Below are 27,360 nucleotides of genomic sequence, written 5' to 3'. Positions count from 1 at the left end.
TGAAGGTATTTACCTGCGGCACGGAGCACATTCTATGATCTCACTGCTTATCAGCCTCCCTGCCTGCCCTGTCAGGCTGATGTCTGACTTTCTTTCGGCATCACAAAGACCTCTTTAAAATAGTTGTGGTTGTTCGTCTTACTTTACATCACACAGAGACCTGGAACGTATCAGGCGTGTTGGATAAGAACAAAGAAAATAACGAAGGCCAAAGCTCAAACACATTCACAGTTGGCTCAGTTCAGGATGATTACGGTGGTATGTTATCACGCATACTTCTCTGTTGCTTTAGGTTAGCCTGTCCTCTGTCTCAGCTTGTTCTAGCTGACAGTGATGTGTTAAACCTCTTTAAACACTCTAATGAGACAGAAAGATTACAAGTCTGGAACACGAGACGGAGGGAACTAAATAAACTTCACTTTTCTCACACAAATACATCAACACATACAATTAACACTGCAGTTACTGGCAGGTGATCATTTATGTTCAAAATAACTTTATTTTATAATTATTACATCACATGGACACACACCTATTTATTTCAGTGATCACAGCATTCACCAGCATTCATTTGATAACCAACGGATCCAGTGCACGGCAGCTCTAGGAATATGAACTCCATTGCTGATTTTGATGTGTATCACAGTGAGCAAGCGTCTTTAGCTTCAGGTATCAAAGAAAGCTCCTGTATTCAAACCTGTACACTTTTACAGCTTTTGGGCTTTTAAAATGGGTCTTTATTTAAATGCATCAACTCCAAACCTAGCTGATGTTGTAGTTGGACATGAAAAGTAAGAGCTCTGTCATAAAATGTACCCTTGGGGGAATTTATGACCCTGAGAGAAGGAAACTAAACAAAAAGATGTGATAGGAATCTGAGGCCTGCAGTGTTTAAAGTCCTGAACCTCCACAGTGAGATTCCTTCCTTCTCTGAAGATTTCACAGCGTTTTCCATTCATGGCTTGTTCCTGAGCGACAACCCTTTCCTCCTGTGTTACCTGACCTTTTCCGTCGCTGTGGCAGTCTGAGGCCTCGCTGTGGATCTGACAAAGTCCTTGACGATCACCTCGTCCTTGCCCAGCCTCCGGACGCAGCGCTGGACCGTTCTTAGGACCTTCTGTAACCTGCGGTCCAGCGCTAAGAGGTGGGGTTCCGTCAGGATGGGCTGTAAAGGGTCTCCCTCCAGGGACTCCCTCATCACATCACTGAGTCTCAACTCTGGTTGGGTCAGAAGTTGGAGCCGCATCAGTGTGGAGCTCTTTATCCTGAGGAGGAGAGAAGAGAGATCCGGTTTCCTCCCAAAACTTCCAGACACTACACATCCCATATTCACTTTTTAATATTACAATCTTATGGATAAACTGCTCGTAACTGCAAATGTGAATCCACAACCAAACAAGCTGATTCCACTGCACCGTACATGCTACTCACATGCAGCACTGAGCTAATGGAGCCAGGATGGACATCTCATCTTGAGAGTGCTTCCCAAACCTGAGCAAAAGATGTGATAAGGAAGTCAAACCATGACGGTTAAGTTCACAATCATTACATTTTCTGTGACATGTTTGTCTTACCCTCTGGCGTTGTCCAAGTGGAGGAGGAACCCTTCGTCCCCAAATTTAGTAAAAATCTCATAGTGGTGCCGATCCATGTTGCCTGTAACATAGGGACTTCATAGAAAGATTGTTTCTGACAATAAAAGTTTTGGGGCTTATGTGAATAATAGGTGCTGAAGTGGTATAAAATACTTGTGAGGAAGTCAAAGATGGACATGTCGATGATGTTGAGGAGCCTGTTGCCTGAGTTATAGGGATACAGCTGCTTTATGGTGTCACAGTAGAAGGGGTTCACTTGCCACCTTTGAACAAAAATACATACATTACATCATCAAAAGGAACTGTTTACTGCATTTGGACGTTTTGACCAAACGTTCGAAACAATTTGAGAAAACACTTTCTAAAATGAGGCCTCAGTTCATTTAGATTTGTGATGATACTGATGAAACCTGCTCAGCAGACGTGGAACAAAACAGGAAGAGGCTGCTGTTGATCTGATGTAAACTGACTTCTTAGGTTACAAGAGCAGTGGATGGTGTAACAAAAACAGAAAGGGTCAACTTAAACAAAGCACTAATTAGAAAAGCTGTTGATCAAAGATATAAACATCCGATATGCACCAACAGGATTAACAGGAAATCTGGTCTTTTATTTTATTTTGAAAATACTAGAATTTCCTATCTGACTGGAGGCCACCAACTGTCTACACCACAGTTTGATTATAGTCAGCAAAAGACAGTACATTTGCACCGTGCTGTACCTTTTATCCAAACCATTTGGAGAAACACATTTTCAACAACATCCCTGCAACATGTATTCATATTATTTGAGGTCAAATGCAAGTATTTCATCTCTAAAATGAAACGTAATTTCTCTTGAGTGAGGTCGAGGCCTTACTCTTCTCGTCCCGTGAAGGTGTAGGAGCGTATCCAGGGGTTAGGGATGGAGATGCGGGGAGCGATGCTGAGGCCGGGCAGGTAGGCCGAGAGGGAGCCCTCCAGCAGGTCGGGTCCCCCGCACACTGCGTATTCAGTCTTACACACGTACAGGCACTTGGCGAAGAAACACGTGTTGTTCGCTATTGGGAAGGGAATTGGCAAAATGGGTTTCACGTTGACGAACAATTACACGCTGCTCGGATCAGTTCTGCCCAGACGGGCTTAGGTCAATATAGTAAGTAGTATTTTTGAACCCCCTGTAAGACCGCAACTGGTCATCATCAACTGGCACAAATGTGCTGCTGTTTTATTTTACCTGGCGAGGTGAAGAAGACAGCTCGTAGGTCTTCGTTGTGGGTGACTTGGAGGACTTCTCCCATAATGTTCACCAGCCTGCCAGCCACCGGCGGGACCCTCCGGAAGTCAAGTATCCTAAAAAGTAAGTTTGGATAAATTGATGAGATTCAGAAGAGAAAGTCTTTTAGAAATGGTTTCTTGTGTGAGGAAAAGTTTACAGTTCACACAGTTCATGCTTACATAAACTGAATGTAAATGCAATGTGGACCCTGTCAAGATGATGGCATCCTTATCTCTGTCTCCTCGCCTCATTTCACAGGTTCATTTTCACTGATTCTTATCAATGAATGTATCCTACTGACAGTCTCCACACTGTGTAATTTGGCTGGCTGTGTTCATACACACTACCAAGAGCTTATACCTCCCCCGAGGGCCGTATTGCAGTCATGTCTCGCAAACAGTAATCAAACAACAATCAAACAACAATTAGTGTGTGAAGCTGAATGGCTGTTTTGCAGATCCTCGGCGGCGTTCCCCAGCTGCTGATTGCTATAGCGAGGATGATAAGGGTTGGCAGCCAGCGCAGACACAGCAGAGAGAGACAACACACTGCCACGGACTGCAAACACACCAAATTAAAAATAGGAGAGTGCAGAAAAATTATCTGTCTGTTTGGGTTTGATGACAGTAACGTACATTTTAAAGACTAATAGATACTTAGAATATGAGCAGATAGGCAGTAGAATAATAATTATAGTGATTGTTTGAGTTGTTGACGTGGCACTGCTGCTGTTTACTGTCTCGTGTGCTGAAGTGATGACTTATCATTGTGTGTGGCTTCTTAATGATACTGTCTAGCTCAGACGTCTATATTTCAGAGTGAATCATCTCACCTCAGCTAATGTGCAATTTTACAATGTGTGTGTGTGTGTGTGTGTGTGTCTGTGTGTGTGTGTGTGTGTGTGTGTGTGTGTGTGTGTGTGTGTGTGTGTGTGTGTGTGTGTGTGTTCTGCTGTTTGCTCTTTGCCTGTGGTTATTACTGATCAGCTAGTTTGGAAATCCTGGGCTGGGCAAACATGTTGCAATCTTTGCTTAGGGGGGGTGATTTAATTGCACCAAGAGACATGTAGTTTAAATTTATAATTATTTGTTGAAAACTATTTAGGATTTTTTGTTCAATGATTGCATGTTGTTTCTGTTCATCAGTGGTAACCTATAACAATAATTTATAATGTATAAATGATGATTCAGCTTTTTATGTGTTTCTCAGCCGGTGATAGGCATGTTACACTGCTGTTCAAAATGATTTAACAGCACTGGAAGCCATGAATAATGTGTACTTGATTCTTTACATTTGCATCACGTATTGTCTCTTTAAAATAAAGGACCCAAAGAAAAGCCTTTGTTGCACTTTAGTATGCACCACCGCCATAACTGGGGCCAATAAAATGACAGATGTTCAACAACAAAAACTAAAAAATTACCCCCAAGCACCACAGGCACCACTGCCGCATAAATTAAGAGACCACTTACGATACACAGTGTGTAACAAAGATGGCAGTAAAACAGGACAAACAATTAAGGGATGATGAGCATTCTGTGAGGAGAGCAGCGTTGTACCTGTCCAGGTGAAAGGCAGCGATCTCTGCATTGTGTCTCTGGAGATCAACAAAGTAGAAGAAGTCTTCTGGAGTCTCCTCGTCCCTCTGCTGCCTGACACACACACACACACACACACACACACACACACACACACACACACACACACACACACACACACAGTCAAAACGTACACAGTGATCAAGCTGCCTGTTAGTATATAATCAACACGACAAATACTATGATCTTAGCAGAAACTTGATGATTCAGCCTGATACTGGAGCACTCCTCCTCCACCTCGCCTACCTAGACATAAAATCCATTGGTGGTGTTTAATAAAGACCATGGACTAAATCAAACGTGGGTTCAGTCCTCACCTCATGGGTTTGAACATTGCTTTAGCAAAGTTTTGCATCTTTAGAGCCAGTTTCAGGTGATGTCCGCTGGGCTTCACAACTAGAGCAGAGACAGAAAGAGAAAGACACATTATAACATTATGTAGAGACTTGAATGATAGCTTTGACAAAACCTCCTTTGCTGCAATAAAAATGGTTGTCATGGAACTTTATCTTATTAGATAAAACAGATGTTGACAAACTGCATAATTTGCAGTTGTAAAAAAGGTAAGGAAACGCAATACATGTTATCGTAATATAAAACAATATTTTGTATCCCAATAAGATCGTATTGAAGGGCCTCTGGTGATTCCCACAGCCAGTTCGCTTTGATAAAGTAATTGGGGTTTGGCCACACAGTCTCTCTCTCTCTCTCTCTCTCTCTCTCTCTCTCTCTCTCTCTCTCTCTCTCTCTCTCTCTCTCTCTCTCTCTCTGTTTGTATATGATGTCACAGCAGTAGGCCAGACTTGCCACACACTGTCCAGGATATTATAAGTTAACAATCATATAAGGTTTACAATCACTATTTTTCTTTCTTGAAACGAATCAAACAGAACCACATTGGCGTAAAAATCCCTCCTGGTCAACCAACACTCTTGCTCGGTCTTTGGGTACTGAAATGATGACAAAGTCTTCCTAGGTTACATTCAAACAGACGGGACGGATTGTTTTGTTGCAATTCTTCTTGGCAGTGAGTGATGTTTGTGTGGTCAGCCACGTAGCTGTGCTGGTCGGGCACAGACAGTACAAAAAGCAATATATATATAAAAATATGTGGAAGTCTGAAAATACTGAAAAATGTGAGCTCTTTTCGCTATACAACTTTGCTTTAATGTGCATACTTCTACTCGAAAAAGTATACTAGAGAGCTGCATCATTACTTCTCCATACATGCTAGCTTTTTGCTAAAATAACATAAATTCAAAGTGACTTTTTCAATTATCCACTCATACATTTGCAGCTTTGGCTTGCTCAGAGGTTGGAGATGACAGCGTAGGTGGCTTCTGGTGTGTAGGTTGAAGCCTGCAAACGTTGGCTTCCCTCAGAGCGCGCAGACATCAAACATTACTGTAATTAAGAGCTCTGCCTTTGAACACACGCCTGCTTTTTTGCCCCAGAGCAAGTATCTTACACAGACAGACACACAGATTTTGACGCCAAACGGAAAACAGAATCTTTGCTATCACAAAGGACGCAGTGTGTTTGTCTGTGATGGTACCGCCAAGCACAGCGAGAAACATAAAGAGAGAAACAAAGGAGTTGGTCAGAGATCTAAAACAAAGAAGATCAAAAAACAGATAGAGAAGCCTAATTGACCAGACCTTTGGTACAATCACATGCTCCTTTTAGGGCCTTCTCATCTTGAGTGTAATCTGGAAGAGATAAAGGTTTGTTAGCTCATAATTTAGCATTACAGTGTCACATGTAGCATTTTAACATTAATGAATTTGGACACAGACAGAATATTAGCATCTCTTAGAGCCTCTATAATCAAGCATCCACTAAGTCAGAAAACTGCCCTTTTACTATATGGCACACAACATAAAATACAACGAAATGTTGGCAATCCCAAATTATTTTACACTGACATGCATATGTTTTGAATCCCCACTATCCATCCATCACCTGAGCTGATGACGGTCATGCTCTGCATGTCCTTTACAAGTTGTGGGATAGCGGGGTCTTCACGGGAGTACAGAGCATAGCGGTTTATTCCCAGGTGGAACTTCAGCCAACTGGCGCCGGGGTCAAAGGTCACTTTATGTTCAGTCAAAGTGATGTTGGAAATAGCCGCTGCCTCGCTGTAGAGTTTCATATGTCTGAGGAGTAAGACGCCACACAGAGGTTAACTGTAGGGGGTGAATAAAGTAACAAATTAGATAGGGATATGTGTTTTCAAAGGTTTTCGTTCTGCAGAGGTGTTGTGAATGCCATGTTACATAAACAACAAAGTAGCTCACTGAAAGAGAGCAGGGCTTCTTGCTATGCTGTTGCTAAACCCGAATTGCCAAGCTTTAAATACAAGAATTTACTGCTTGGGAATCACTTCTTACAACATTCTTTAAAAGCAGTGGTTTATTTTGGAAAGACCACAGATTTGGAATGGTGCTTGGTGCCAGAAATCCATGGCAAAGTGCATTCAACAGGTTTTTTCAGCAGCAGCTCTTACAAGAATGTGTTTAAAATGAAAGGGGATATGAGCAACTACACAGGGTTGCAGGCATTTGTTGAATTTATTATACTCACTCTGTTTTACAACTTGTTTTATTTGCTCCTATCCTCCTGTAGCCCAATTTTGTGTTCAAATATAGACATTTTATTAGTTGTCTTATGGGCTCTCTATTGTTTTCAACAGTAGTTTTACCAGCATTGGGAATTTCCACAGCCTCCTCTCCTCTCTGCTATACTTAAATCCTGAGCAACAATAATCTCAGACCAAAAACACTCTCACCACCACAAAGTCTGTGGTGAGAGTGGCACCACATTGCCAGAGCTGACCACACTGAGTGGGACGGTCATCAAAAACCCAAACAAACTCCACCACGGGTTGCATGAAGTGCAGAGATAATGAAGCAAAGACCTATAAATATGAGTCATTAGTCGCCCAGCAAGCTGAAGTGAAATATCTAGGTAATCAGGACAATGGACAAGTGCAGACCAGATAGTGTAGACACACAAAATAGCAAAGAGAAAGTTAGAAATGTTTCAGTTGTAGCTTCTTGCAACATTTGCCAAATACACATGCACAGGTTGAGCAGGAAATTTATTTGAAACCCATTTCCTTTTTTGTTATGATAATAAAAGCTCTCATCACTGTTCATGTGAGCAGATACAAAGCTCGCCAAGGTGTGTTTGTTGCAGTGTTGAGATGCTGTTGCAAGATTTTGCCAGTCTTCAACAAGCCTTTGGGCTATCTATTGTTTTGGTGCACATGTATAAAAAGGCAGCAGAAAGAGGAGATCCATTGCTCATATTTCTTCTTATTTTCCAGCATGAAAGCCCAAGATCTGTATCTCTCTGAGCGAGTGCACTGCGTCGGGATAGACAGCTTCACATGCCAAGACGGCTACAGCTCCCACAGATTAAAATGGGCTTTAGTAGTTTTAAATCCTTGTTTACCTTAAAGAGAGCGTTCCAGACGCGAGCTCTCAGGGGGAAATGTTTGTGAGTGTTTCCTGCCACCAGCCCACTCGACATTGGACTTTTATGACGCACAAAATTGTCACATCCTGATGTCTTTCTGTGGGTGTACATCTGTTATCATGAACAAATGCACAAGTCTGTTTATGTGCATGGATATGTGTTTGTGCATGACTGCAGGTGGGTTTGGCTGCGATGTCGGTGACCCTGCCCCGTGACCACAGTCAAGCCCCAACAAGTCCTTTACACAATGAGATCTGTCAGCCAAAATGAACCCGCTTCTCTTGTCGTTGAGCAACACAAGCCATGTTTAGATACTTGTCAGCCATTGTAAAATCAATGCACTGTGGACAAAATAAGCAATGTCCAAATGTGTTTTTTTAAATCAAGAAAAGGACACCAGAAACTGACCTTTCCCAGCGTGACACCTTCCTTCTGTAGTACTCCATCAGCTGCTCCGCCTGCAGCAGCCTCTCCTCCGGCCCCGGCACCGGAGTCTGGATGTTGTACAGAGGGTGAGCAAACAGCCTGCTCAGCTTTGAGCCCCCATCAGCGGGTTCGAATGAGTTACCATCCAGAGGCGGCGCAGAAGTCCAGTTGTAGAGCCGCGGGGTGGCGAGACCCCCGTGCATGGGAAGGGTGAGGTTGATGGGACCACATGGACAAACGTATCCTGATCCTTGCCCCATGCTGCGCAGCTTTGGCAGGAGGATAAAGTAGAGGTCAGCAGAGAAGATGGCGGTGAGGGTCACGGCCAAGAAGAGACGGTCTCTCCTCATCATCTGAACAGAGATGAAAATGTAGAAAGAGAAAGCTAAAGAACTATGTGCTGCTCCAGAGAGTGCGAGGCATCAGTTGTAGTCTCCCACACAGTTAGCCAGGCAAAGGTTGGTCCAAGTCTGTCTCTTTCTCTTTTCTATCTGTGTGTTTCAGTCTGTTCCTTCCAGCCTCACTCCTTCTCCTCCTCCTCCTCCTCCTCCTCTTCCTCCTCCTCCTCCTCCTCCTCCTCCTCCTCCTCCCTTGGCAGCGACTGAAGAAAGAGCCGAGCTGAGAGCGAGCATGTGTTCGCAACAGCCACTGACAGTTTGGCTGCTTCCAGGGACCTGCTGCTTTTGGGACGAGAGAGCGAGAGTGTGTGTTTGTGTGTGTGCAGGTATACACAAACGTCAAGTGACAGGCTAGGAGATTGAGAGTGAGCGGGTTTAGAAAACACACACACTCTGAAACAGAAGTCCTTGGGAGCAGGAAGGGGTGGAGACTGTGAACCTCCTCTTGTCACAGCAGATCTGAATGAAACCACGTCCAGCTGGCGTATCCACTCTGATGCATTGCATGTGTGTGTGTGTGTGTGTGTGTGTGTGTGTGTGTGTGTGTGTGTGTGTGTGTACAGCTGCAGGTCCAAGTCCAGTTTTCATTCACGCATGTGTGTGCGTGTTTAACTTGGCTGCCTTCCTCTCCAATTTTCTGGCAGGGGGATTGTGATTGTGCATGTGTAGATTTAACGGTGTACAAGTGTGTGTGAAGTCTGTGTGAAGTCTGTGTGAGCGTGTGACTTGCCTTGACATCCCAGGAAGGCGTGTAGACAAGGTTCCCTTCCCTCTGTCATCTCCTCTGCTCCTTCTCATTAATAGAGTCCTCTTTCACTCCATCAAATCTTCTCCCCCCCTCCCATCCCATGCTTCATGTCATCCCTGCTTCAGACGTTCATCCTCTTTGCTCCTCTGCCATCTTACCTCTCTCCTTCCTTCTCTTTTCCTTTCTCCACTCTTTTTCTCTTGCTTTTTTCACCACAGACGTCCAGCCTGTTTTGCTCTGGGCAAAGATTCCCAGCTGTACTTTCCTTCCTGTTGCCGTTCCCACACATGAATCCTCGCTTTTCTCCCTGTCACGCTGGTCTACGGAGGAGACGCACATTCAGAAAAGGCAGTGCTGGAACACAACACAACTTCTTGCACAACTCCACATGAGGAAACATGCAGGGAGAAATAACCGCCCGTTCACAGGCCATCTTTTCTTTACTCTCCCCCTCTCTGATTCCTGTGAAAACATACAGTGTATAAATTACGATGGCTGTTTTTTGCCCATTACGCCTCTAAAAGCCCTAAGCAGCTTTATACTAAAGCAATGAAGCTCTCACAGGGCATTTTCCTGCTTCCATCTGCGCTGTTGTTACTGTGGTATTTTGGAACATCTGTCGTCTGTTTGGGTGTGTGTGTGAGTGCGTGTGTGTGTGTGTGAGTCTGGCAAAATTACGCATTAGTGTCTAGGAGTTGTTCTCCGGGGTATTTTACCCTCTCTGAAGAGAGAACGGACCACGAGAAATCTTTGCTGATGTTGTAAATTAGAGAAAAGAATCTTTAACCTGCCATTCAGCCGGATTGTAAAAGAGCTTCTGTTTTGCCTCGAAACACACACACACCCACACACATGCACAGACTAAATTTGGTGACTGCTGCCTTTTCGAAGAACACAGCCACAAAGACAGAACGAGACGTTTTTGTTGTTGTTTTGACCCAAATGCATGATATAAAGAATATCTGTTTTTAGACCCGCAGAAGCAACATTTTTCGCAACTAAATGAGCTTTCCATTTTAAGTTTCTCTCAGTTGGTCATGGTTTCTCGAAGATGTATTTATTGGACTTTACGGCTAAAAAAAGTCCAACAACTAAACTACAACAAACTGAGAAATATTTATGAGTATGTCTTGTTCCTTTTCATTCTTCTGCACACAAAATGCATTAAGATAAATACATGAGCATGTAATCACTAAATGCCAAGTTACGTATCTGTTATCTCGAGCCAGACAGAAGATATTTCTGAAAACACAACACATTTCAGTAATGCTATGTTGTCTTATAGATGCCTGGGGGGGCAAAAGTGCAGTCTAGTTGACTTGCCCTGTTTGTCCTGGCTGTGTCTGTTTGTATTTATCCCAGAGAAACAAACTGGAGAAAGGGCTCTGCGCTCGCTTCCTCCCCCGCTAAAACGTGCTTAAAATAACCCGTTTTTTCAGGATGAGCAGGCATGCTATTGCAAAGAAGTTGCAAAATTGAATATGGAAAGAAAGAAAGAAAAAATAGGGCATTGTGTCTTGCGTCACCAATTTGTGCAATTCAGCAGACCCTTATGTATTCATGTGCAGGGTTGGGTTGAGATAAATGGGTGTGATGGCTCAGATGGCTCTCTGTCTGAATGACTCAAAAGATATTAGGACATTTGACACGACTGATAAAAGAAATACAACAATAAGGGTATTGTTAAGCTGCATAGACAAAACTTGTAAAGCAGTAGTTCATCATTTTGGTGAATACCCTTAGCTTAGCTTCACCCAGCTTAAAGACTGGAAACAGGGAAACGTTAGTGGCATCAAAACTCCAGGAAGTGACTGCGCCGCCCAGCCAAGAAATAACATAGAGCACTAAGAATGAAGCTAACAGGTACAGCCAGTTAGCTCACAGTTAACGTATAGCTTAGATGGAAGCAGCGGGTGATAAACCGTAACATGTCATTTTTACACTTCAGTTTTTGTAAGGATTAAACAAATGAGAAATAGTGTGGGTTTTAGAGATGCTGGTTCCTTTGAATGTAGCCAGGCTAGCTAGCTGTTTCTCCCATTTCCAGTCTTTATGCTAAGAAAAGCTTTTAATATTTTGCCTACAAACATGAGAGGGATTTCAACCTTCTCATCATACTCTCAGCGTGTAATGTCTGAACCATTCCTTTAAAGAAGAGATGAGTAAGAGATGGACCACCCGTCAGGAAATGTGAGCAGAATTTGGCACGGCTAAAAAACGAATACGAAAAAAGCTATAAATGCAATGTGGTGCAGTCTGTTTTGAAGGGGAAATAGTGCCAGCACAGTAATGAATATGACATATTTAATTCAATATACAGTTTCAAAATGACTTTATGAAAACCAGGAAGGCAGAAAAACAGCATTCATGTCTGCATCTTCAATAATATATCTGACTAGGTAGGGAGCTCACTTTTCCTTCCAGATGCTTTTGCTGCAAGTCAAACTGATACCACACTTGAGGGATTGTGGGTAAATCCTCTGAGGAGGCATCTCCTGGAAAAATAATATGAGTAAAAAAGAGGCAAATGAAGAACAGACTATTTAGGTTCAGGTTCAGAGAACTATTTTCATGAAGATGAAGCAGCGTTTACAGAGCAGCATCATAGAGGCATTTCTAAAATTCTTCACCAAACATCTAAAGCAGTCAGATGAATCGATTGGAGGTTTTTTCCAACTTCCTGTCAGGTCTCGCAGCGGTCAGTCCACATAAATTGGCTGCTACAGCAATGCACAGGCCAGAAACGCACAGTGTGGCAGCACAAGACACAAAGTCACAGTGAGGAGAAGTAAACAGAGAGATGATGAAGAAGCTCAACAGATGGAGAGATCAGGAGAAAGAAAAGGAGAAGTTAAGATAAAAATAGAAAAGAAGGAGGTGGGAAGACTTGTATTCAAACCCTCAAATGAAATAAATCAGGGTTTTCCTGTCAGATTTGTCTAAAATGGAATTGCATTATTCCACAATTACTTTACCACTTTTATTATCCCTTTCCAACAACGTGTTTTTTCTGGACAACTTCAGCCTGAGCGTGGAGCTCTACAGCCACAACCGAAACGAAAGGAAGTGGAACTGCGCCCTCACATTCCTCCAGAATTGATAGTCTTTTATTGTCTCGTTTGCTGAACAGTATTTTTATGCTGGCCGCTATTGGATGTCCACAAACCAATATTAGTATTTAGATAATGCATTGAAAATAAGAAAATGTCGATCAGTAATTACAGTAGCAAAGACCACAGAATTTTGGAAATGAAAGAGAAATTATTTACCGCAGCCACTTCAATAGCTGCTGAAATGGAAACGCTAAATATAGCTTCATAATAGAAAGATCCTGCTCGATCTATCTAAAGTTTGCTAACATTAGCCACAACAAGCATCCTGTTCATTTTAGACCAAGTCAGACTGTAGCAGCAAATGAGTGAATTGATTTGACTTTGTTTTTATTGTTTAGAAGTTTAACTTAGAACTTGTCAGAAGAAGAATGTGTTATTCCCTTTTTCAAAAGGTACACACTATTGTTTTAAGTGGCATCCTGGTATTCAATGCTATTGTAAATAGGCAAGCTACTGGTGACAGGTTTAGTTCCACAGTTTGTGCATTGAGCTTCAAACAGGGGGAAATCTACAAACCAGCACCTGTGGTGTCTTTGCTGTTTGCAGAGCAACTTCACAGTGATGACAAGACAATCATTCAGTAGTCTGATGCTTGATTAGTTTATTTTCTTTTTTTTCTTTCTTTTTGGAACAACAGAGAATTCCAGTGAAAAGGTTAGAAATAGTTAGATGCATCATTTGTTATCACATCACTGGGCACCAACAGAACTTAAAAATCAGGTATTCATAAAGCGGGCAGTAGGAGAGAAGGGAACGGATCCAGTAATCAGTGTGGAAGTCACCTGCAGAGTCTGATAGGGCAAAAACAATCAACAATGTCATCAAACAGATGTCTCCCCTCGTGACACGAAGCTACCATCTGGCAAGAGTCCTCACACAGATATTGCCACACACAGATGATGGTTATGATGAGGTGAGAATGTTTGCATCAGCTGCTGATTGTGTATTTGCGGGTTACCATGTGGTACTGAGGTTGATTGTGGTCATTCTCTGCTGCACAAGTGGGTGAAGCTAAAGTGAATGACAGCAGACAACATTAGTTTATTTGAGCTTGTACATAACAGTGTCTGCCTGGGTGTGGTTGCTGAGAAAGCACAGCTAATTGCTTATTTTGGCAAGTTCTGAGTAATGGGCAGACAGTGAAAGGAAAGTATAGGAAATATATTGTACACACACACACACACACACACACACACACACACACACACACACACACACACACACACACTCACACACCGTGAGCATTTCTCAACTTAATTTTTTGTTTTTTTTTAAACAATATGGCTTGCGTCTCTGCAGCAGTACGTTGCCCAAATGTTACCGATCGAAGCTCCAGACTTCAGAGGAGGAGAATGTGAAGAATGTTTTGACTCTTCATAATGTGGTAAGATTGTACATGATTTAATCATGGTATCAGGCTGAATTAGCTTGGAAGGCCACCCTGACCTGTACATTTTTTCTGCCGCAACAACAGCTACACCCGAACCCAGGTGTGGAGGGATTCTAACGAAAGTGGTAATTATGTCAAGGCACATCTCCAGTGGAGATGGCCTGGTTCAGGGAGAGGGCATCTCTCTCTCTCTCTCTCTCTCTCTCTCTCTCTCTCTCTCTCTCTCTCTCTCTCTCTCTCTCTCTCTCTCTCTCTCTCTCTCTGTGTGTGTGTGTGTGTGTGTGTGTGTGTGTGTGTGTGTGTGTGTGTGTGTGTGTGTGTGTGTGTCGCACTTCAAAACACCTGTTTGTACTAAATAACTACCTTCAGAACAGCATTCCTCCTGTGAAGTTTGACCCCTGCTGGTGGGGCCAGGTCCTTTACTTTTGAACCTGCTGAGCTCCTTTTTGTCACTTTCAGTCATCGTCTTCGTATCTTCTTTCACTGTCTTTTGTGTCTTCCTATGGATGTCAGAACCAACATATATCACTCTTTGCTGAAGGGAATTGACTTGTGCAAACATAAATCTGTTTACTTTAGACAGGTTTCCCAATTTTGTTCATGTCACTGAACTAGACGGGATCAGTGATCTCTGCTAGCATGATAGATTGTCACAGGTTGTTTTCAGACTGTCTTTGGGTATAAATACATGTACACACATGGAACTTTACACTGATTAACTGTTTAAAGGAGACCTTAACACACATGTTAGAATACAGTATTTACTGCTTGGCTTAAATCTGGACAATGCATAGCCAAAAACAGGCAAGTCTACAGAAATGCTACAGGCTCTGTTAGTCTGTACTTCCATATACGTCAAACTTGTTAGCAATACCAGTTGAAAACAACACATTGCACATGTTACACCACAGCAACATGTTTACAGATAGGAGTTGTACAGTACTGTGTGTATGACTATGACTGATTTAACGAGACACAAGTCAGACAGAACTAATAAAACAGCATGTTACTACAGCTTTTTTTAATTATTTTTTTAACCGTAATGAGCAGCCATCTTGGAATTTGGGGTTGGGGTTTGAGGGCGTTTGTGTGACTTTCAGACGTGGTTCCTTTTGAAATTTTCTTCTGGAAAATAAGAAATCCAGACTTCCCAGTTCAAATGGAAAACAGCATTATGCACATCAATGCTGATGTCAGAATGCTAACATGTTCACAATGCCAATGCCAAAATGCTTATGTTACGTAACATGTTCTCATTAACACTAAACACAAAATATAGCTGAGGCTGATGGGGACATGGCTATCCGAGAGCTATGGCCCTGCACGGCTAAAACAGTCTGAATTATGCAACACTCATGCAAGAGCTACAGCAGATACATTGCTCATTGTGGATGATCGACCAATCAGAAGCCACAAAGGCAGAGAGCCAGAAGAGTAGAGCAGAGAAGTTGATGCGATAACATAATTGACATTTAGACCACAAACTGTTTCTCTCTTACTCTCATATATTTTGTCTCTGGCTTTCACTTGACTGCACCTTTTTTTTGGTCTCTCTTAAATTTAATGACTTCACAGTGTTCTCTGCTTTGTGGTTCATGTTGCCCAACATGTGACTACATACAGCCAAGCACACAGCAAAGCACTGGGCCAAGCCAGAGTTTATGACCTTCAACCAAACTGAAGTTGCTATTAAAGACTCAATGTCTGTGGAAACAACGAGGGAAGTTTCTTCGAGAGGAAGTACTTAACCATGACGTATTCCTCTATATTAGATTTGGCACAAACCATTCACCGTCAACATCATTTCTTGTTTGGACATCCCCTGTACACGCTACTATATTGGCACAATTTAGTTAATGTTAAAATCCCAGAAAGGCTCTCGTGTCACATCATTCCTTAAACACTTGAATAGTATATGGTGTTTTATAAAACTTAGTTCCGGAACGAAGACCACGCCCCAAACTCAGCGAATTGCCCGAGCACTAAGTACTGAAGCACAATGTTCACTTTCTCTCTCTCACTCACTCACTCACACACACACACACACACACACACACACACACACACACACACACACACACACACACACACACACACACACACACACACACACACACACACACACAGGAACGAGGTGGTACTCTGCACCACCAGAGCTTCTGAAGAGACGGCCCCCACTCACAAGTCTCCACGCCCATTGATCCCACCAGCCAACAGACGCCAGCGGTCTCTCATCGCACCGCTCCAACCTTCTTTCCACGACTCCCTCTACCCATCTCGTCCCTTCTCCCCTACATCTCTTCATCCCTTCATCCCTTCATCCCTCCTTCCCGCTTACTTAATCCAACCCTCTCGTTCTATCTCGCAATACAACATTTGAAACCCATATCACTATTGGTGTGGTCTTTGTTAGTGAAGAACCAATATGCTTTATGGGAATTCTTAGCATGTATGGCTTCAACCACCTTAGCACACTGAGCAACACACAGAGACGATGTGTTAACACTCAGTGGGTTCAGAAAATTAGGAAAAGTTAGCCACCATTGAATTGTTTTTCAAATTTGGGCTTTTTTTGTTTCCCTCCTAGACTTTGTTTTATGTATTTAAATAAAACTTGGTAATGGATGCCCTGCCATTTCTGAGCTCACTCTATGACTGTTTACATTTTTAAAATGTTCCCTATTATTTGATTAATACTCTTGAGATATACAAGCATCACAGTTACCCGCTCATGAGCCTCACCTCTGGTAAGTAGCTGGTTCACAAATATTCCACATCTTTTCCTGGCCAAAGGAACCCACATGGTCTCCGTCTTTCGTCCACAGTCCAGCAGAGCCGTCAGCTGAGGCTGTGAGGACGAACAGTCGGTCAGCCACCTCGAGAACGTCCACGCTTACTAATGCTCTCTCATGAGCCTTCCAACACTGCAGCAGAGGAGGCCGCTCACAGTAAGGCTGTGTGTGGAGAGAGAACACCTCAGGCTTATGGGCATGCACAGTACGAAGTCCATCTTTTATTTATTAACACCAGCTCACAAACACAAAGACATACACTCATCTCGTGTTGGAGGTCCAGTGCGTAGTGACAGATGTCCCAGATCTGAAGCCAGCCCGTTGTGCCTCCAGTGACCAGGGTGTTGTTAAGCTGATCTGAGGTCAGGCACAGCACACTCTCACCTGGCTGCTCTGGAGCATAGAACTGACCTGGAATGGGGAGGGAAAAGGTTTGTAAAATGTAAAGACACCAAGTAAAATCAAGATAAATTAATGTTTTTACAATAGTCTCCTGAAGATTAAGAATACTTTCTTGACAAATTCACTTCTGAGACACCTTTAAATGCCACCTTAAATGTTTTGTCACCCAGCTCCCTTTTACTCTCAAATTCCTTCATGCTGTAATATACGTGCAACACATATGCAGACTGGCTCACTCATAAACACACCATGCATGCTCGTACACATATGCAGCGGTCAGAGAGCATGAATCCCACACCACTAAACACAGATGGAATCTGGAAAGAGACATATAGTGGGCTGCCAGGAATGGGACAGGCGGGAGGCCAAGTCGACAGTTCAGCCTGATGGTCACTGACTGCTCTGTCTGTTTGCAAATCTGTTTTATGGGAGGATCGTTAAAACTGACAGCTGCCTGTCAATTGCTTTTATAGTTTGTTGCTTCCACCTCCCTCATACTGTGAGAGTTTAATTCTAAATTCATGTCTTTGAACTTTTGCATCCAGTTCTTCCGAATGATAATCTCTGCACAAAAAAAGAAGTGCCAGGACTCCCATTAAGCTCTGCAAAGTGCTTTAAGTGGAACAAATAAGTCAGGACTCCACTTATTGTGCTAGTGTGTGAATTGGCTAGTAATCATTAGTAATCATTTCTATATTCTGAATTTCTGCAGTAAAATAAAAAGGGAATTTTTTACTTAAAACTAAGCAATTTCACATAATGTTGACCATTTATTACTACATAATGTTAAGACTAACCTTGCTGTAGTTAAATAAATATTTTATCATTATTATTATTATTTACAATTATGTACAGAAAAGTGTAACGGCACTGGTATCCTGCATACTGGTGAAAAAGTGGCAGTATGCAAGAAAAAGTCAGGGTACGCCAAAGAGTAAAATGAAGAAGTGCTAGTACTGTGACCAGCCCACTTTGAGCACTGCCAGGAAGCACTTTTTCAGAGCCTAAATTCTTCTTCTTCTTTGAATGCTCTCTTTCACATGATCGTCATAACCCAGGTTGTGGAACTGCGTAACTCAACCCATAGAGCACTTTTACACAGCCTAAATAATTCAGGTTGTGGATTTGTACAATTTTGTCCATGTAATGGAGGGTTAGGCCGTGTAAAAGTGCTCCACGGGTTGAGCTACACAATTCCACAACCTTTTTTAATGGGGATTACGAGGGAAAAGCCCATTCAGTGGAGGATAATCATCTAGCCAGTGTAAAAGTGCTCCGTGGTTAAAATGATACTCTGCATTCATCTCACCTTTCATTTCTCACCATAAACGTTCGTCTGTCCAGTGATGCTCCAAAAGCAGAGACATCCGGACTGCGATGAGACCAGCACACCTCTGTTTCTCAGCTTTCTGTTGCCAGCCCGATGCTGCAGGAAGAAGAGGCTGTTCACAGGGGCCAGCACTCTAGATGCACACAAAGGCAAAAAAAAAACGGGCCACAAGAGTAAATACCACACACAAAGAATGCAGAACTCTTGACAATTATTTTTTTTACAATCAGACTAGAGCTAGTGTTTTGGCTGGTGGGGTTGTAAGATAATGAATAGGGTAAAGAAGAACAAAAAACTAAATGTTTTCTTTTTTTTATTGGGAATATTGGATAATTTTACCACTGGAATGTGACAAAGGGCCCCAACTGGACTGTGTTTTATAAGCAGACACCGAGAAGTTTGGAAAACTGTTAGCGTGCGTCAAATATTGGATGCCTGGTGTAGCGTCCAGAAGAACTCAGTCAAACAACTTCTCTCGTTCTCGGAATTTATTTTCCTTGATCACAAGTAAGGTAACAAATGCTGCGATCGTGATAGCAGGGAGTCGTCCAGCCAACACGTAGGTTGACCGTCCAAAAAACACCCCGAACAGCCGGAAGGTCGGCTCTTTAATACACGGTTTTCCGTCATGAACATCTAACATTTCTATTGGCTCTAACTTGTCTAAAAGGAGGAAAATCGTGTTCTCATCTTTTCTCACAAAACTGGAATGTGCAACGACCAGTCTGCTTCTCTAATGTCAATATACTGATAAACAGGTGTGAGTGTTGAAGTGCGCAGGCGTGTGACTGACTTCCCTTGAGAACTGGACATTTCATAGACACAACCAACTCCAGCTGCATAGCTGTGTTGTACTGACCTCGCTAACCTGAACTTTAATAGACATGAAGAGTAATAGAGAATATCTGCAGAATATAAGGATTTATATTATCAAAACACTGTTTTAATATTTAACAATGTTACTTCATGTTTTTTTTTAATGCAGTACGATGTATTCCTCTAAAGTGAAGTGGCGTAGGGGTGTAAAGTGGCATACAATGGATACATTCTGCTAAAGCACTTCGAACATGTGCAGTACTTGAGAAAACAATTTCACTCACTTTCCACTACTGGCTGGACTTGTGCATATTAGCTATCTTTACATCGAGGCTGAGTTTTCTTACCCTCCCTGTGTCGGTCTCTGAAGGTGAAGCGCTGGTCCTTGCGTCTCCAGCCTCCATATAATCACCTCTCCGTCATGGCTTGCCGTGGCAACGACCCCCAGAGCAGCGCACTGACACACGGCTAGAATGTCCGATTTGTGGACGCCGCTCGACTTCCACGACATGTCTGCTCTCACATACAAATCCTATATATACAGTATACAGATGCACATATTAAACATCAGCAAAGGTTTTTACAATGGTAAACATTTTAAATATTAAGAAGGTTGAAAATCAGCAGTTTGAGCAGCTTTGTGCTAACATAGAAAGTACCATGTTGTCTTCAGGCTTCACTGTGTGCGTGAACTTTTTGGTTGAACTTGCCACTTCCCACTGTGACAGTTTACAAATGGTCTGACATAACATGTAATTGTTTGTGCTGCCTTGTGGAAAGCAGCGCTATTTCCTTCTCTGGTTTACTGATTTTGTTTACACCTCTGGGCTACAGTGTTGAGGTCAGCTCTTTCAAATAAGGTGGCTGTGGTTCAGGGAATGGAGTTGGTCGACCTCTCACAAGGTCGGCAGTTCGATCCATGCCTTCTCCTGTCCACATGTCAGAGTTTTGTTGAGTGAGACGCTGAACCCCAAGTGGCTCCCCGGACGCTTTACAGCAGCCCACTGCTCTTACGGCTTAGGATGGTTAAAATTTGTTGCATATTTACTACATGTGAGAATAAAAATAAAGTGAAGTCATAGCTCAGCATGATGGACGTCAGAGAAACCCTTGTTTTGCATGGCACAGATGTATGCGATCTCACCAGATGCATGTGTAAATGTGATTTACGTCATTCTCTAATATCATTTACTCAGTACTCACTGTTTTTTTTAGCCTTAAAATGTTTTTTCAAAAATCAGGCTCTGCTGACACAGGGGGCTTTACAATGAGAAACATTGTGAGCGGAGGAAAAACAGGAAGTGAATACTGAATGTTGCCCCTGTAGTCAAGGCATGAATCTAACCGCAGAGCAGATGGTGGTTAAAGGTTGAGAGGTAAACTGTAACACAAGAATTTGAGGTGTGAAAAAATGCATTTCCAAACTTTTGTCTCACATTGCAGTTCATACTGGTGTTTATACTGGCACTGGCAATGCTTCAAATTTATTTCCTGAAGTGAAAACTGCCAGCGTGTAGAAATGAGTCCGTGGATGTGGTGAATCTTTTCTTCGAAGCTTTGAACCATGCTAGACATTTAATATTACGATATAAGAGGCCCTCTAAAATCTGCACTCTTAAGAAAACACAGTGTTTTAAGTCTTTACCAGACTAGTTACTATGGTGACAGCTGTTTGCATGGGACTCATCATCCAGTACTCAATATCTGGGGAGGATCTTGTGAACGAGCAAAAGTGCGAAGTCTAAGACGTCTTGTGTGCATCTTGACATATTTAAGCTTTTTTGTCATTTAATGGTGTGTGCTGCACTTCCAAGAATCACTTCTACACCTTATAAAACAATTGACAGAGGACAGGGAGAAGTGTGGGAGAGAGAAAGACAGAGAGGGTATGACATGCAACAATTTAATTTGGTGCATTGTGGTTAAATGGCATACGCTGTAACCACACGGCTACCATTCTAAAACCTTGTAATGGATTTAATGATGTAATTTTCTGTTTCAGTTATTCCTCTATTTTTTACAAACAAAGCTTGATATGTAAGGTGGAGGTTATGACCACGAGCAGCACCGTGGTGCAATGAGTGAGTCCTCATGGTGGTTTGAGTTGATTTATGTCATGTTCCAAAAGAAGAAAGGAAGAAGAAGACTGCTAACAAGCAATACATATATGAAAAACATTTTTTTTTAAAGAAGGAAAAGCATTCAACAATTTTATTATGTGTTAAGGGTGTGCATAATGCATTTTGGTGTGAAACAGTGAGTGTTTACAAAAAACAAAAAACTTTACCGCAACTGCTGTGGATTATTTAAAGCGCCTTTAATTTTACCTTGGCAGCTGCGATGTCGTACTGAGCGACCCGCCGGCTCCACCCAACGGACAGCAGCCGGTTGTCATGGAGACAGGTCAACCCGGTGACCTCAGAGTTGGTGACGGGCTCCAGTTTATGCAAGTTGAGGCCATTTAGTAAGTTCCACACCTGTCGGGGAATTGTCTTCTCATTAACAAACTGTCTTATGTAAAATAAATATGCACAGCAATGTTTGGTGCTACAGTTGAATCACATTTGCACTGTAAAGTGGTATTAAACCTTTATCGTGCCATTGCGAGCTCCAGTGATCAGTCTTCTGTGGGAGGAGTCGAGAGTCATGCAGGTGACCTCATCTTCTCCGTGAACATTTAGGATCTGAAGCCGCCTCATCCCCGTCTCCACGTCCCACAGAGACACAGATGAGTCGGCATGTCCGGTCACCACCTGCGTCAGAGAAGAGTTGTACAGAGCGCAGGAGAGGGCAGGACCACTTTGACCGCTTGGCCCAGGTTCCCCTCCTCCATCTGTCCACCATCCGCCCCCTCCTCTTCTCGTTTCAGCCAGGTTGAGCAGTGCCAGGTGATCTTTGCATCCCACCACCAAATGAGCCTGGGTCTGCTCAGGAAGAGGAGGGCTCAGCAACAAGAAGGGGAAGTTGCCATGTTCTGGGATTCGACCTGGCTGCTGGCATGGGAACTGCAGACAGACAGTTTTCAGACAGCGATGGCTGGAAATGTCCCAAACCTTCAGCTCCTGAGGAACAATTAGTAAAGTAATTAGTAAAGTAATTACAAAATAAACCAGCAGATTCACAAAAATCTAAAATATGATTAATTATGATAAACAATAAGCAAAACAAAAGCACTTAATATTTTAAACTTAATCTTAACTGACTCACGGCATCTCTGGAGTAGCTGAAGATCTGCCCAACAGGTTGGTAGATTGCAACATCCAACACCGCGGTGCGGTGACCCAGCAGCGTGGCGACGGGACGCGTGGTCACAAATCGAGTCCAGAGTCTGACTGCTCGGTCACAACCTCCTGTAACCATCAACTGCAGAGACGCATTGTAGTCAAAACATTTAGCTCCCTGAAATGAGACAAACAGAACATGGTATACTGATGGTATAGAGAGAATAGTTCATTATACTTGAAACTTAAAATAAAGCATGCGTCTGATGAAAATAAACACGTCAGCTGATCTTCTTATTTTTAACTTGGGCCCTCATTGTTAAAATTCCCTGACAGTTAATTGGTGTATGAAATTAGCGTGCTCCTTCAAAAGAAGCCATTGTGAATAACATGAAGCATCACCACCCAGTTTTAATACCACTTATGAAAGAGTATTACTCTGCACAGTCAGTGGCGTGGTTTGCCTCTGTATGCTGGGCAAGCGTCAACTTTAGAAATAACTTGATTCACATCTCATATTTGTTCTTCTGGATAAAACTGCAGGTTCACTGTATGAGTCAAGTATTCCGCTTTTGCCACACAAGGGCTTTCATTGATTTATAAACAAGTTTGAAGTGAAATCTATTTACGCCAAGTTAGGTCGGGGTCACCCAGGCCAGAGTACAGTGACCGCCATCTGACCTTGATCCACATCAAAAGTGGATAACAACACAAATCATCGCACTCCCTTCTTGCTATACATATACTTCTGATGCATTTACCTTCTTGATTTAATGGAGCACTAAGCACAATAATATGTAGAATGTAGTAATATGTAGACTAAATTGTTGGCATATGTTTCTAAAAGTTCATTATAAAATAATAAGGCATGCTTCTTTACTAAAGAGCATTCACACAGTAACACCCTTCTATCAAACACCACACTGCGAAATTGGTTACCTGCTTAAATTTCCAAACGTAAGGCTCCTGCTTCAGTGTCACATTCATAAAGACCACAGAGGTGGTGTCACTTTCTGATGATGTCATGATGACGTTGGCGCTGGGCTCAAACATCACCCTGTTGATTGGTTCCTGGTGGATGTTCGGCATGTGACGGTAGGAGACCATGTTGCTGTGCTCACCCAGGTCCTGTCATCACGAGGGATAACAATAAATGCATGTTTGTAAAACTGGAGTGTAATCAACAAGTGGTTGTCATTGCTGACTGCCACACTGGTTACTACTAGTGCCGAGCTTACTGGGAAAAAGATCCTCTGTAGACCTTTCTCTTTGTTGGACAGATTTTTGAAAAGACCTTTCGATGGATTCAGGAACCACAGGAGGTGGACTCCTCCTTTTTCATCCCCCAGTAGCAGCAGAGAGGGTCGTTCTGGACACTTGGAGGGGAAAACCACATAGATTCACGGGATGGGTTTATTTATTTCAAAGGAAATGTGTCTAAAAGGAATAGTGTTCATACCTGAACATCATGCCAGTAACAAAGAGCAGTTGGGACACTACGAAACCCTTACAAAAACCATAAAAACAGTTAAGAGTCGACAACACGTGACAATTTAGTTAGGAACAATTCAGCATGTTAGCAATCAAGTATACCAAAGAGGTGGACATCCTCAAATACATTGCCCGTGGAGACATTGACAAAGTGCAAGTCTCTGCAGTCGGTTGCTATGGCAACCATATGGACGTTGCCCATTGAGACAGCATCAGTGGTCCAGCCTCTGAACCTCCTTGTGTTGGCCACTTCCTCTGTTGGATCTCCAGCAAGCTGGATTAAACAGGATTAAATACAAAACGTGTGAGTGTGTGCGAGTGTGTAGTATTCCCATGTGGATGTAAAAGTATTACCATGATGTCACTCACCCCAAGAGTTTTGAGGATGTGTAGGCTGCTGTTCCAGACAGTGATCTGACCTCCCTTACTGACACTAAAATAGCGGAGTGGAGGAGGGTGAGAGACAGCAACCACACGCACTGTGGCCTCCCGCTGCAGAGGAGTGAATGTAATTAATGGCACAAAAAAGATTATTGGAGTAACAAAGTTACTACTTTTAGGAAAGAATTAAATGTATGCATATACAAGAGTATAGAATCTGAAATATAAAAAAAACAGAATATGTGTCATAGGTTTCATACTTATATACCAATATTATTTATTGCCATCCCGGGTCAAATATCTAGTCTGTGGACAATGAATAAGAACAACATAATTCAGTTGTTTGGCTATAGTGGGGCAGAACAAGCTATAAGTTAGCTGACAGACACACAGCTGGCTAACATGCTAGCAAGCAGTTTACGAGGCTACTTTTGTGTGTCTGCTACACACACAGCAGACACAAAGCAAAACAAACCCCATTGGAGTCCTGTTTCTGCCCACATGACAACTGTTAATACAATATTACCAGTATTCCGGTTAATACTGGTTCATGTAGTTTTTCACGATGAACCTTTTCACTTGAAAAGTATTTATTTAAGTATTAAAAGGTGAGGTTAATTAAATTGGGGTTGGTTGTGGTTAGGTTTAGTTCAGTATAAGAATGCATTGTTTTATTTGTTACATTTATTTGTCATGGATAAACTACTAAAAATAATGTCATACAAAGAGAAGAGGCATAGAGATTTCTTCATTGATGTTATACCTTCCATCTGCAGTCCTTGGGCAGGTTGACACTGAGTGGGTGTAATGAGCTGTAACGTAAAGCTACTATGTTGGGATCTGTTTGTTATTTAAATAAATACAGTATGTCCTTTTAATCTTGGCGCCCCCATTTGGCTTTTCAGAGTAATTGTTTACGAAGATGCACCTTTCCTTCCCACTGCTGGTGGATCTCTACCTTGTTGTGAGAGCAGTGTCTGATCTGCGGCTGGGAGACCAGGAGGGCTGCTCTGGGGATGGAGGCCCGCTCCCTCTCAGTGTACTCCAGAAGCAGGTAGGAACAAAGCTGCGGCCACGTTACCTGCCCAGTACAGCTGACATCTACCTGGATATGAAACATTTACAAGACTCTGCATCATCATCTGGAAGTCATCCTACATTTATTTTTGCCGATAGGAGTATGTCCTGTAATGTGCGCATTACCTTTGCTTCTCTTTTTAACAGTATATGGCATTATTATTTCTTCTATTAATTTCTCCTCACCTCACCAAAGAACCTTTCAACCCAAGTGTCCTCCACATCTGGACCAATCACAGACCGCAAAACATCCCGGAACTCTTGGACCTTCATCCCATGCTCTTCATTTCCTCTGTTCCGTGCACTCCTTCCTTTTGGCCAGTGTTCATGGGGTCCAGCTTTTGGACAGGTGAATGCATTTCTCAGGAGCTGCAGGTGCTCGGGGGTTAGTTTCTCTGCAGGACTGACTCCACTGGCTGGGTCACTGCAGCAATGATCAGTGAAAGGAAATTGTCAATTTGTGCAGGAAATAGATACTTTCAGCAGAAGTATAGGATTAATGACACTGTGGTTATAGGCCTGGAGCCAATTGAAGCCAACTAATGATCAATCAGAGACAATTGGTTGTCTTAGCATCACTTGTTTTTATTTTTCCGTCCATACATTTGACTGTTATATGAATTCCATCCAGTCACTGATATCTGGTTTGTGACTCACTGCAGAATGAATGCAGCACTCCCAAGTGGCAGCACTGGGACAACACACTGCTGATCCCAAAAAGTTTGTATGAAGTCTCATGCATAATCATCTGAAACATACAAAGCAAAAAGGAACGTATGCTACTTGAACAGTGGGTCTTAATGTGAGTATTTGGTAAATGTTGTGAATGGGGAATAAGTCCGGTTTAAAGGACGTGTTTAAAACATCAAAGCAATGTTCAACACCAGCAGCTCCTGTGTGGCCCTGTTGCTCGGGGAGACAAGCGGGAACAATCAGTCACATGTCTCAGCATTGTGAGGCCTGTTCCAGCTCTATCAGGACATGCATGAGTGGGACCGTAAAGTAATTAAGTAATAAAAGTGTTGGTGAGTTCGCTGACAAAGGAGTGTAAAAAAGCTGTTGTATCTGAAAGAGTTGGTGAAGCTGTGTTGGGAAGGGTGGAATAAATCTTTGTCAGTGTCTGAGTGGAGATAAAATGTGAGTCTGAGATGCAAATGTTCTTCACAGAAGACTTGACATAACTTTTTGTAACCTTATGGAAAGATGGATGTGTGGGTGGATGGATGAAGGGTAAAGATTGATAACTGTATATTTATTTTCCCCAGTGACATTGTTTCATTTGACAGTAGTAAGTTTGAGATGATAAAATGTCAGATAGATTGGTGTCACATGAAAAATATAGAAAGCAATTAGATGATAGCCAGTTATACAGCCAAATCTCATGCAAAATTAACAAACTTTTATTTGCAATAACAGGTCACTCACACAGTTATTTAACAGTTTATCTATCAAGATCAGATAAATAGGAAAAAGGCAAATAAAACTCACCAAAACCGTCTGTGTGGTATTTCTCTCTCATAAAGCCCCCAAGGTTTTTTGTTGTTTCTTAAAGTATACATATTGATAACCTGAGCCTCTTTAAAGTCGTCCAAACACTAGATGATGCTCCATCTCCTGCTGCATTTAAAATCCAGGTTGAATCTCAATTCGTCACTGTTTAAAGATGCTGCAGCACCCACAAGCACTGAGGCCAATCTGAGCTCCTCAACATGCTCTGGGCCTAAACACGCTGGGCCTTTGTTTCCATCCCTCCCTCTGTCTTCTCCGACAGACCTCATTTGCTCAGACAAAGCTTCTTGTCTCCAGACAGGGAAGGAATGTCCAGGTCCACGGATCAATATGCCA

At 42.5% G+C, this 27,360-nt stretch overlaps 2 protein-coding genes across 2 annotated transcripts; both read right to left on the bottom strand.

The window, feature by feature from the left end:
• Positions 1-490: 490 nt before the first annotated feature.
• On the bottom strand, positions 491-8,709 carry fam20a (FAM20A golgi associated secretory pathway pseudokinase; the record flags this gene model as incomplete). The annotated part of the gene is made up of 11 exons (XM_079214037.1): positions 491-1,265; positions 1,432-1,491; positions 1,575-1,656; positions 1,749-1,858; positions 2,454-2,634; positions 2,811-2,926; positions 4,412-4,504; positions 4,768-4,846; positions 6,109-6,159; positions 6,413-6,606; positions 8,339-8,709. The coding sequence occupies 11 exons, from the start codon at positions 8,707-8,709 to the stop codon at positions 995-997; spliced, it is 1,608 nt and encodes a 535-aa protein (XP_079070163.1). The 3' UTR covers positions 491-994.
• An 8,034-nt stretch (positions 8,710-16,743) lies between these two features.
• Positions 16,744-27,074, bottom strand: LOC306753827 (cilia- and flagella-associated protein 337; the record flags this gene model as incomplete). The annotated part of the gene is made up of 15 exons (XM_079237744.1): positions 16,744-16,959; positions 17,057-17,208; positions 18,523-18,662; positions 19,693-19,877; positions 21,673-21,822; positions 21,934-22,407; positions 22,553-22,744; positions 23,506-23,694; positions 23,805-23,942; positions 24,026-24,072; positions 24,160-24,331; positions 24,427-24,549; positions 25,397-25,543; positions 25,702-25,939; positions 27,004-27,074. 15 exons carry the CDS (start codon positions 27,072-27,074, stop codon positions 16,744-16,746), a joined length of 2,634 nt encoding a protein of 877 aa, XP_079093870.1.
• Positions 27,075-27,360: the final 286 nt, after the last annotated feature.

The sequence above is a fragment of the Taurulus bubalis genome (genome assembly GCF_910589615.1).
Source record: "Taurulus bubalis genome assembly, chromosome: 2".
In the NCBI taxonomy this organism is placed as follows: Eukaryota; Metazoa; Chordata; class Actinopteri; order Perciformes; family Cottidae; genus Taurulus; species Taurulus bubalis.
Note: the sequence above shows the minus strand (reverse complement) of the source record. Positions and strands in the feature narration are given on the sequence as shown.